Here is a 12,998-nt window from a genome sequence, read left to right on the forward strand (position 1 = left end):
TAATGATGAAAGCCATTGAATTAGACACTAGTAAAATGGTAAACTTTATACTATATTTATTTTACATAATTTTTATAAAGGAAAAAAATGTTGAGCCAGTTCCAGGTTAGTTCAAGGAATAGAGAAGCAAGATGCTGAGGGCTTAGGAGTAGGAATCATAGATTCTGAATCAGAAAAACCTTAGAGAGCATCCGATCCAGTTCTTAACTGGCACTCGGTTCCTCTTTACTGCCTTCCCAGTGTGAGGACCTAGCCTTGGCACCTAATCACTCATGAGAAGCATACTTGTAAGGCAGCACAGGCTATCCCAGGACAAGTGCAGTTATCTCTTTAACCACTCTCTGGGTGGTTACAGTGTGGTATCGATGGGATCTGGAATGTCCCCAAAGTCTCCTGTGTTCAGAGGTGGAGCTTGTGGTTAGTGATTAGATCAGGGGACTCTCCCCTTCTGGCTGAATGGACTACTGGGAGGTGGAACCTCATTGGAGGAAGGTCACTGAGGGTGTGCCCAAGAAGGGTTTGTCTTCTCTCTGGCAATCCTCTCTCTGCTTCCTGGCTGCCAGGAGCTGAGCAGCTGTCCTCTGCCACATCCTTCTTCCTTGCTCTTCTGCCTTGCCTCAGGCCCAGAGCTATGGAGTTGGCTAACCATGGATTAAGTTGTTTTAGTCAGGTATTTTGGTCACAGCAATGAAAAACTAACAATAGTGGCTTTCAAGAGGAAGCAAGAATGGTGCAAAAGCAGAGGATGGTGCGAGAATTTAGAAACTGAGCATAGGACCCAACTAGCAGCTGTTTTCTAAAGGCCAATACGAAATACAGCTGAATACCAGGAGCAATAATTGCCTCTTTGAAGAATGGGTGATTGTCTGGGAGTGAGTAACAGCCTTGGCAGAATCTAATATTGTGCTGAAATCCGTTGCTTTGTCATCTGTTCTATATGCATTTTTACACATGTGCTGCTGCTGAAGCCCTTTTTCTCAGGAAGGGGTTAGCAGGACACTTGGCAGCACTCCTGACCAACCAGTTTGGTGGAAGATGGAGACCAGGAGCTAACAGCCACTGATTGAAAATGACACTGAGAACATCTTGTCAGCAGGCGAGAGGAGGCAAGGCCTCAGGTATAATACTGCTCTGGCAAGAGCAAAATTCTGTGTACGTGAAACAATCAGATTTTCCCTATTGGGACAGGATGAAGTCAAAACACAATTACTAGGAGTTTTTTTTAGCTACCATCTTATTCATCTCAGGAGTTCATCTGAAAAAGCACCCAGAAGGTAACAACTCAAAGGACGCTTTATTTGTATAGCTTTGTGCGAGGTGAATAACATTTTATAATCACACAGTTCTTAATAGTTTATGCTATACCTGCATTTTAATCTTTTCATTTGATTGTCACAGAAACTTCCTAAAAGAAGATACAATTATCTTCCTTGTTTGGATGGGTAAGCTGAGGGTTAGAAAACTTAGTGACTTATTCAAGGTCACGTAGTTTATAGTGATAGGACAGGGGTTTAGATTCAATGTCCATTGCTTTTCCTAGTAACTCACTAGAGAGTTCATAAATATTTTACTAACATTAGTCAGAGATAGTCTCAGTTTCAGACCTAGAGTCAGATCAGCTTATAAATACCTGAAAAAAATCTTGAAACTAGCAAGAATAGCAGATTTGGTGTTGAGGGAGAAGTGAAATTTTACGTTGGAAGAAAAATGTGAATGGATTAATAAATATTAAAAGTGCTGTTATGGCCAGAAAAGGTGGTGCATGCCTGTGATCACAGCAGCTTGGGAGGCTGAGACAGGAGGATTGGAGGGTTCAAATCCAGCCTCAGCAATGGCAAGGCACTAAGCAACTCAGTGAGACCCTGTCTCTAAATAAAATACAAAAAAATAGGGCTGGAGATGTGGCTCAGTGGTTGAGTGGCCTTGAGTTCAATCCCTAGTACCAAACAAAACAAATAAACAAACAAAGTGATAACAAAAAAAAGGGCTGTTATGGTCTGAATGTTTGTACTTTCCTCACTCCAAATTCATATGTTGAAATCTTAACTCCCAAAGTAAAGGTATTAGAAGGTAGAGTCCTTTGGGGAGGTGCTTAGGTCATGAGAACTTACCTATTTTTAATGGAATAAGTATCCTCAGAAAGCAGGCACAAGGGAGTTTGTTGACCCTTTGCCATGTGAGGACACAGTGAGAGGGCATCATCAATGAACCATAACTTGGGCCCTTACCAGACCCCAAATCTGCTGGTGTTTTGAACTTGATCTTGGACTTCCCAGCCTCAGAACTATGGGGAAAAATTTCTGTTGTTTATAAACCATCCAATCTATGGTATTTTGTTGTAGCAGCCCAAACTAAGGCAGATGCCCAATGTACTACACTTTCTCTTCAATTTTCTCCCCGAAGAAACTTTCCTGAGCTCAGTGTAGATACTCCATGCTTTGGGTATCTCAATAATAAAATAAGTTGGCCCTTTAAGGATACTGACTCTTGATATTTAGTTGCTCAAGTTGAACTAGCTTCAGAGTGGGAGAACTCCAGTAAAATTTATTTTACAGAGAACTTCAGTAAAAATCTGTTTAGAATTTGAAATTTTCCAAATATATACAATAGAACTGACTGTCTCAATGGCTTGTCAGTTAAGAGTACTTTAAAGTATTTTTATAATTGGGATATGGAGTTTTATTGTAAAAGAAGCAAAGCTCTGATTACAACCATATGCTAAGGTTTGAATGATTTCCTGGAGTATTCACTATCATTCTCTTTCATTTCACAAAAGGACTGTCTTTTCTGAATACTAGCAGAAGACATTTGAAAGATTTCTTATTCAGTGCCTCATACCCACATGTATTTGAATGGATGGGTTTTAATAGTTCTCAGGGAATTTCTCTGACTACATATCAAAGAATACATGAACTGTCATGAAGTCAACCTCTTAATCATCTTATTTTCTGTGTAAACAAACACTTTACTTACATAATAATTTCTCAGAAACACTAAAAAATATAGGGGCAAGTCTATTTATAGACACAGTTATGGGGAAAGTTAGGTTCAAGGATCATAGAGAATGTGTTAGAACTTTGACTAATAGGATAAGTCTCTGATTTATTATTCCTTAGAAACAAGCCCATACTAGCCTGCTAAAGGATTAGAGGCCACTCAGAGGAGAACGAGGTACTCCACGTTAACAGCCAGAGTATCCCCAGACTTGTGAATAAGTCTGTCTAGAGCCAGCCAGCCTCCTGGCTGACCTGGTAACTGACTGCAGACATGTGAGCGTACCGAGTCAGAGGAAGCAGAAGAATCGCATAGCACAAATCACCATCCCACAGGAAATCTAAATAAAGGCTTACTGTTTTAAACCATGAGTTTTGGGAAGGTTTTAGTACAGTGAAGGCAAACAGATACATTAAATTATATTTTATTTGGAGCTATTACTAGGTAACACACGGAATTAGAGAAAAGGTTTTCTCTGGGCTTAATTGCCTCATCGGATCTTTCTGGTATTCAATCTCTTTCCTCTGTATTTCAGCTTTTCTGCTTCAAGGAAAACAATGCTTTCATGAAGATCAGCCATAAATTCCAATTCAAATGGAGGTATATTATAGGTTTAGCATCCTCTTTTCTTCTTTTTTCTTCAACAATTTTACCAGAACCCACTATAAGGACAACATTCAAATACATGTTCTTTTCAAATGAGATAATGTACATCAAGTGCTTAACAAACTCCCAAATGCCATATGTGTGAAGTATCATTATTATTTAACAATGAATAGGATTATTTCATTGTTATAAGAATGAAAATGGCCTCCTTCTAAGAGTTACCCTTTCTCCTAAAGAGTTCCCTGTCTGGTCAGTAGCATCTGTTAGAAGGTTTCTGAGCTTACCTGAGACTTGAAGTAAGTTTCCTGTGGGGTGGCAAGTACATCTGCAGATGCAATATCTAAATGCATGAGTGTCTGCCGAAAAGAAGGTCTGTTGCGAGGTTTACTTTGCCTAAAAGTAAAAAAGACAGCTTGTGCATTTCAGAATTTGTGTCCAGGAAGATAAAAATTTTATTCTACTTTATGAAATACACTATTTTAACTCCAAAATAGCTATATCACAAATAGTTTTGATGTACTGAAGGGCAAACAAAAACTACAATTTAGAGATACCTCTATTGATGAAATGGAAATCTAGGAGCAGTGAGCTATTTGATAATAGTCCACTAGGCCTGGTAAAATAATAATAGCTATCATTAACTAAGTCCTACTATTTCAAGATATCATACCAATTTCTTCACTTATAAATTTTAATTAATCACAACACAACTCCATGAGCAAGCGCTCTCTCTACATGAAGACAGATAGTTGGATGACACGCCCCAAAGAAAAAAGACAGAAAAAGGCAGGGCCAGCATTTGAAATCAAGGGTTTCAGACTCTAAGGCTCTAATCTTTCCACCACCAGATGGTTGACTGCAAACACACATTAGAGACTTACCTACTTGTTTTAGAGAAGTTGTATTATGCCTTTGCAGAAAAAAGTAAAAGAGAATGTTGGAAGAGAAATGTATTTCTTACCATGTCTGTTTCATAAGGATTTTGAATCCATCAGGGCAAGTAGAAGGAACTGGAAGGTGTAGGCTATTGCTTCCAACACCCCAAATAATGGCTGATGAATCTACATCTTTGTAGGGGATCTCTCCTGTCAGCAGCTCCCAAAGCACCACTCCAAAAGACCTACAGTAGTACCAGGAACATGTATAGAAGACATTTCAGAAAGACTGATTTATATTTTAATTAATTTTTGGTCAAATATATATATATATATATATATATATATATATATATGCGCCCAGTTTTAAAATTAGAATATACTGTTATTAAAAAACAGAAAAATTCATGAAACTTTTGAAAAAAATCAATGAAGGGTAACCAACACTTCCAGATATTAAGACATTATAAAGTCTCAATAATTAACTCTGGTACACAAATAGACAAACAGACTAATGGACTGGAATTAAAATCTAGAAATTAATAAATACATTCAAGAACTGAACATACAGTAGAAGTGGCATCACAAACTAGCGGGAAAATTTGATTAGTTAATAATTGCTATTGGGAAAACTGGGGAAAAATTAAATTTACCCCTCATCATATAGTGGTGTATGCCTGTAATCCCAGCAGCTCAGGAGGCTGAGGCAGGAGGATCACTAGTTTAAAGCCAGCCTAAGCAACTCAGAGAGACCCTGTCTCTAAATAAAATACAAAAAAGGGCTGGGAATGTGGCTCAGTCGTTAAGCGCCTCTGGGTTCAATCCCCTGTACACACACACACACCAAAAAAATAAAAAAAAGATAAATTCTAAATGAATCCAAGAATTTTTTTTTTAAAGAGAGAGTGAGAGAGGAGAGAGAGAGAGAGAGAGAGAGAGAGAGAATTTTTAATATTTATTTTATTTTTTAATTCTCGGCGGACACAACATCTTTGTTGGTATGTGGTGCTGAGGATCGAACCCGGGCCGCACGCATGCCAGGCGAGCGCGCTACCGCTTGAGCCACATCCCCAGCCCTGAATCCAAGAATTAAATGCAAAAAAAAAAAAAAAGGAAAATAAAAGAAAACATTGGGAATTTTTTATAATCTTAAGAGTGATTAAGGCTTTTCTAACTAGGAAACCTAGAAGAAAAAAGGAGAGGTTGATAAATTGAGCTATATTAAAACTATTTTGACCTGAGAAAAAATGCTATAAGCAAAATAACAAAATGTAAAAAGTATCTGCAATTCATCTATACAAAAGGCAAATTTCCTTGACATATAAAATGCTCATAAATTTTGGGAGACTGAGGCAGGAGGATTGCAAGTTCAAAGACAGCTTCAGCAAAAGTGAGGCTCTAAGCAACTCCGTGAGACCCTGTCTCTAAATAAAATACAAAAAATAGGGCTGGAGATGTGGCTGAGTGCCTCTGAGTTCAATCCCCAGGACCAAAAAAAAAAAAAAAAAAAAAAAAAAACCAAAAACAACACCTCATAAATTGATAAGAAAAAAGATCAGAAATCTGAAAAAAAGGATGTGAATAGTTCACAAATAAGAAATGATGAATGACTCTTAAGCATACAAAAATGTATAACCTTACTCATAATAGCAGGGATGCAAATGAAAACTGCTTCCAAGATGCCATTTTTGATCTACATAATAGTTAAAAATACAAAGTGTAGCATATATTTGTTGAGAAAACACTCTTATACATTTCTGATTAGAACACAAATTGGTATAATCCCTGAGGACACTTTGTTAACTATCAAAACTATGAATACTCTATCTTATCCCACTTACACAGATGCTATATGCAATTTTAACATATGCTATTATTTTCTTAAAGCCTAAAAGTTTCCAGTAGCCAATTTTAAGGGTGGGGGGAAAAAGCAATTACAGGGAAAATATTGCTAAAACTAAGGCTTATGACCTCAGAGGAAATGTTGATAAGGATAAAAAATAAAAGCATATCACTGGGGTTGTGGCTCAGTGGTAGACTGCTCACCTAGCAGGTGCGAGGCCCTGGGTTTGATCCTCAGCACCACAAAAAAATAAATAAAATAAAGGTATTGTGTCCAACTACAACTAAAAAATAAATTAAAAATAAATAAATAAAAGCATAGTTCATAGGAGTTATTCAATAAAAAGGCAAATAGACTTATACATTTCAAATAGGTCTAGAGCACAAAACTGTATCATAACAAAGTACATTACAAATATGTGTAATGATGATGTGAATCATCAAAAATAGGTTTTTCTTTTCTTTCTTCAGGTACTGGGAATTAAATCCAGGGGTGCTCCACTACTACATCTCCAATTCTTTTTTCTGTTTTGAGACAGGGTCTTATATGCCTCTATGCCTGGCTTAGCAAACGTAAGTTTTGTTTAATGTATTTTACTCAAAAGGGTGAGAATTATGCAGTACATTTCAGGAAGACTATACTAAATGGTCATTTGAAATAGACTTTTAGTTTTCCAGAAAGGTCAGCATATTTTCTTAGGGAACGGATGATTTACTAACTGGATATTTACCCTAATTCCTCTTCTGATCCTTCCCACCATATAGCATCATACTGGGTACTACCTTAGGTAAATAAGACCAAAATCAACCAGAAGTGAACAACAGTAATGAATATTCTGGGTAGTAAAACTGTTGCAGGAAGAAAGGGTTAATAGGGTGAATCTATTTGGCACAGATGGCATCACTCACCATATATCGACTTTTTCAGAGACAGGTTCATTCCGTATTACTTCTGGTGCCATCCATGCAACCGTGCCAGCAAAAGACATCTTGGTACTTTTATCACTGAGTTCCTTAGATGTACCAAAATCTGAAATTTTTACTGCATCTGTGTGAGTCACTAAAACACTTTAAAAAGAAATAAAGAAAACATCCAGATCATTAGTAGTAATGAAAACCATGACTCTAAATGGCAATTAAAGATTTTGTTTGCTGCTTCCTGTGGAGTTCAACTTGCAGTTTCCAATGTGACCAAGGCATTAGCTATGCACTGGAAGTAGCAAAATGAAGCAGCTTATCAGAATAGGCTTTTAATGCCTATTTAAAAAAAACAGTTCAAATGCAATTGTTTATTTGTTCTAATTAGTTATACATGACAGTAGAGTGCTTACTACATAAACAGAGTATAACTTCTCAATCTTCTGGTTGTAATGATGTAGAATCACACTGGCTGGGTAGTCATATATGTACATAGAGTATTAGTGTCCAATTCATTCTGCTATCCTCATAATGCCTAGTTTTATCCTGCCTCCACCATTTGCAAACTGTGTAACTTTGCCAAGTTACTTAACTCTTCTAAACCAGTTTTCTAATCTATAAAATAGAGACAATTCAGGTCACAATATCTTATTCACAATTCAGAGATGTAAAAGGTCTCAAAAATACTTTTCATATGTATAAGGCAAAATCATTATATCTCATTTTGTATGAATTTCATAGATTTTGCCACAGGTATGTCAGTGTGGCTGATTAGAGGGAGTTCCTCTAGACTTCCTTGGAGGTCTGAGGTTAGCACTATATTACCTTTTTGAAATAATCTGGCTGCACAAGTCATGGATAAGATATTATGTGCCAGTAATAATGGTCCCATAGAATTTTCACTTGAATTAAATGAGTTTAGATACATAAAACACCAGTGCTCAATAGTTTTGGTTTACTCCCTTGCCAGTTTTGGCCAACCCACTAAGGAAAACACCTCATTTAAAAACATTACTTAAATAATGGCCAGTTATGTCATGCAGTGGACCATGACACTAGATCCATTAAAAGACACATATGAATGCTGCACTTCACTATTGCTGAAAAGAAAAAGCAGGAATAAATCTAAACTTAAGTAGCTTCCACAGAAGTCATGTTTTACTTTTCATAGGACTTTTCTGAAATGTGTCATGGAGCAGATGCTTTTGCTTGCCTTAAAGGTGAATATAAATCCAAAGTATGGGCAGCCTCATACACTAGGCTGAGTTCACTCCAAAAAAACTGTTCACAACTTCCGAATGTTAATGAGTTAGGGTGCCAGAGACTTAATGATATAGGGACCTATTAGAAATTTTTTTCATAGTTGTAGATGGACAGCATGCCTTTATTTTATTTGTTTATTTTTATGTGGTGCTAAGGATCAAACCCAGTGCCTCATATGTTCCAGGCAAGTCCTTTGCCACTAGGCTACAGCCCCAGCCCTAGATACCTATTTTTAAAGATAAGAAGCTTAATACTCAAATAGCATCAGACTCAAGGAAAATAGAAAACAGAAAACTTCTGAATTTGTTCCTGCCCTTGTCATTTGAACCAAGGACTTCACACTTGCTCACCTCCACCCCCAATGCCAAATGACTTGCTACTTACTCAACAGCTTTGTGCTTACAGTTGCTCTGGAATACCTCCATCCACATCCTTCCCCTGGTTTTGCACGGGATATGATTTACATAATTTAGGAGCTTTGATTTTATAGTCTTAGTGTAAATTCATGTGGATTAAAATATTATGAGCTATCTGACATAACTGGAGCATTGATAGTGTCATATGCCATGAAATTAAAAAAACATGATAGGCCTCCAGGAACAGAAAAACTGTAGGAACTTCCTCTTCTGCCTCAGTTGGTATGAGAAAAGGGAAGAGATTAGAGATGATATAACACTGAAACTTTTCTGAAATCTTCTGAGACAATGTTGGGGACACACAGACTGCAGATTTAATGTTGGCAGTGAAAGTTTTCCTTACAACATGTCAGGTTGATCTTTGTCTTCATATATATATGTATATCATATACATATGCATATATATATACATATATATTTAGTTTTAGGTTGATATAATATCTTTATTTTATATGTATGTGGTGCTGAGTATCAAACCCAGTGCCTCATGCATACTAGGTGAGCACTCTACCACTGAGCCACAACCCCAGCCCTGATCTTTGTCTTCTTAAAGTTCGATTGAAACCCAAAAACACCTCAGCCTCTAGGGTTAAGGGTGGCATTGTTAACACTGGATGACCTACTTACTATTCTAACCTTTAATTCTCAAGGAGAACATGTTGGTTTCAAGAGACCATTTGAAGATGCCTTTAGTAAGTATTTTGCATATTTTATGTGTATGCAGGGGATGAGAAAAGCAACAGATTGTGTTAAGAATATGAACAGAAGGAATGAACGCTATATAGTAATGTTTATTTGCAAGTACAGGAAAGAGTTTGTTCAATGAGCTAACCATTGTAATAAACATTGTTGAGAATGATGATGATAAATAAGAGTTTCATTAACTTTTTAACCAAGGACTGATTTTATCTTCCCTAGAGGAGAAGAGGCAGGATTCATTATGAATCCCTTATCTTCACATAATGAGGTAGGATGCTGTAGTCTGGCTCTAAAGTTCTAGGTTCAAGTCCTAGTCCCTTTGGGCTGAGGCCCACTTTCTTTCTCTTACATAAACAAAAATAATAATGATATTATCACTTCTAACATCCACAGTTTTTGATACAATCAAAGATGTGATAATGGCTATAAAACATGTTGTAAACCAATAAAGCACTATGCAAATGTTTTTGAAAAAACAGTCTTTCTGCTTCTGTAAACCAAAATGTGATGAGAAATAATAAAAAATAATATTTAAAAAATAGAGCTACATGGACATATGCCATTTTATCAATTCATTTCTTTCCTTCATGAAATTTGGGGAGTTGAATACACACTTAAGTGATTATTGGCTACCAAGGAATCATTTGGAAATCAGAGATTAACAGAAATAGCTCTGCTTCTCTTAAATAACTATGTTTGTTATGGCCACTTTATAACTTTTACCTGTTTATTTTCTCCTTTGTTTAGACTCTCAGAAGCTCAATGCCAAATTTATAGTTCTCAAAAACACCTGTACAGAATCTTATAAGATACTTTTTTCTTTCTTTTTTTAGTAGTAGGTGCTTTACCACTGAGCTACTTCCCAAGCCATCTTTTATTTTGAGATGAGATCATCTAAGTTGCTCAGGCTGGCCTCAAACTTGCAATCTCTTGCCTCAGCCTCCAGAGTAGCTGAATTTATAGATGTGTGCCATTAACACACCTATAAGTTTATGGCATATATTTTGTGAACAAGTTTTGGTACTAATGTTTTTATGTTATTTTTTTGCTCCTCTGTTTCTTATCACCCATTTTTACTCTATTGTATACACTAAGACTATAAAATCACGATGAATAATTTGAGACCACGATGAATAATTTTATGGAGGTGTAAATAATTCATAGAACACCCCTGAGTTCAGTCCCTGGTACTGCAATCAACAAACCACTAGGAAAACAACAAACCAAGCTTTCTGGTAGAGAAGTTTGGTATTAATTATCAGAGATGATAGAAGTTGAATAGTTCAGATAATAATGAATTTTGTACAATTATACGATTTAAAAGCGACAATAAAAAGGGGAAAATGGTGTCAGGTACCTGAACATATCTGCCACATGTAAGGTAAGTAAGCAGCTCAACAAATATTCCCGCTGTGCTGACTTTAATCTGAACTCATAGTATGATGTCTGAAAACTTCAATTATAGTTGATAAAAATTCCTTATTTCAAAACAACAAAGCAAAATACGTGAAAAATAAGCTCTAAAACTCACTTAGGTGATTTGAGATCACGATGAATAATTTTATGGAGGTGTAAATAATTCATTCCACTTGCAATTCCTGTGGACCAGTCTACTAGTAATCGAGGTGTGATCTTCCTGCCAGCTCTCAAGACTTCATAAAGTTGTCCGTGGGCACAGTATTCCATGATGATACAATAACATGGGGCCTGAGTACAAACACCCCTTCCAAGAAAAACATAAACATGTACATACATATACATATATATTTTTATAGTTTAAGAATATTTAATAAAGACAAATTCTTTTTCCAATTGATTTAAAAGGTGCACATAGTTAATAGTTCCTAGTTCTTTAGAATTAAAATCTCTCTAGCCTACAGGTTTGTCTATTATGCATATAGACAATTTTTGTTTTGTTCTGGTCACTCTAGTAATCTATAGACTGGGCTGTCTGGTAGTTTTATGTGGAACCATTCCACTCTGGGACAAAGAACACCCTTTTCTGAGGCTTATATAGGCTAGACACTGTGTTGTTTTAGATTGTTTAGAATAGCAATATATCTTTGTTAAGAATAAAAGTATCTTCCTTTTACACTAAGAAAGGGGGTATTATATAGAGGGGACTGAGAATTCAAATTATTTTTATTATTACTTAATGGATTTTAAATTAGTTGAATTTAAAATAACTAACAAGTTCATTTTTTATGTAGTCTGAAAAGCATTTTTATTTAGAATAAAAGTAACATTATATAACATATTATATACATCTATGCAGACTATATTTCCATCTTTCATGAAACGTATCCTGATTATTCCAATCTGAAAAGATCTCTCACTTCTCTAAGTTCCTATAACATATAGCAGCCATGAATATTTTACATGCAGTTTTTCTCTGCTCAGAGAGATTACAGACTCCTTGAAGGGAAAGGTCTTCAAATTCTTTTCTCTCTCCCACAAGACTTGGAAGTTCTTAGTAAGTCCTTGATAAATGTTTCTTGACTTCACCTCAATATTCATAGCTGAAGAAAGCCTTCACAGTAACATGTGCAGAGGCATGGAACAGGAAGAAGAATAATATCAGGAAAAAAAATCTTATATTTTTCAGACATGTTTATGTTTGTTTGTCTTATTTAATATCCCACACAGTTTGTCTTATTTAAGATCTGTCTTACAAACTACTGGAAGATAGGTATTATCTCTTCCACTTTTACAGGTAAGGCTCAAAGTGAAAGTGACTTGTCTGAATTACAACTAGTTCATATAACTAATAAGTGACAGAAGTCGGTTTCAAACTCAGTCTAACTTCAAAGCCTGGCTCCTTCTTCTTTCTGTATGGTACTACCTTCATTTTAGCTTTTAAACTTCAGTATAGAAAAGCATATTGGGAATTCCTATGTTAATTCCATTAGCTCACAAAAGTGGGAAAAATGATATTAAGTCTACCTCACAGTTTTGTTCTCAAGACAAAAGGAGAATAACTATCATCTGCAATTCTTTGTGTCCCACCTCTTAATGGTGTGTACACCTCCCTTGAAACTTTCTAGAAAAGTTCACAGAGTACTATCTATATGACATCCAGTTAGGGTCTTGAGCCAACTACCAATTCATGTCCTATCTCTTAGGCTGCTGTGAGGAAAGAACTTAGAGGCCATGGTTTGAGGTGCTGATAATGTGAACATCTTGTTATAATTAAAGAAATTTAATTAGACTTCATTTTTTGTGCCTTGATGTGCCTGTCAAATGCCACAAAGCTACTTCTATTACTCTCCTATTATTTTCTAGGCTACTCAGAATTCTCATCTTGACTTTTCATGCAATTTTTTTCAAGTTTCATATATAACTAAAAAGAACAAATTTAAAATTTTTTTTCAGGTTTTTATTATTT

The 12,998-nt window shown here is 35.9% G+C and overlaps 1 protein-coding gene across 4 annotated transcripts in view; it reads right to left on the reverse strand.

Moving 5' to 3' along the window:
- MAP3K13 (mitogen-activated protein kinase kinase kinase 13) overlaps nt 1-12,998 on the reverse strand; it is a 144,411-nt gene that overhangs the window by 25,470 nt on the left and 105,943 nt on the right. For all 4 annotated transcript variants that reach the window (XM_081302154.1, XM_081302156.1, XM_081302157.1 and 1 more), the window contains 4 exons: nt 11,145-11,336; nt 7,227-7,385; nt 4,562-4,720; nt 3,885-3,993 (listed from right to left, as the gene is read on the reverse strand). In XM_081302154.1, the coding sequence (XP_081158280.1) occupies nt 3,885-3,993; nt 4,562-4,720; nt 7,227-7,385; nt 11,145-11,336 (619 nt within the window). The remainder of the gene's footprint in view (nt 1-3,884; nt 3,994-4,561; nt 4,721-7,226; nt 7,386-11,144; nt 11,337-12,998) is intronic.

The sequence above is a fragment of the Spermophilus citellus genome, assembly GCF_964194105.1.
Source record: "Spermophilus citellus genome assembly, chromosome: 7".
NCBI lineage: Eukaryota > Metazoa > Chordata > Mammalia > Rodentia > Sciuridae > Spermophilus > Spermophilus citellus.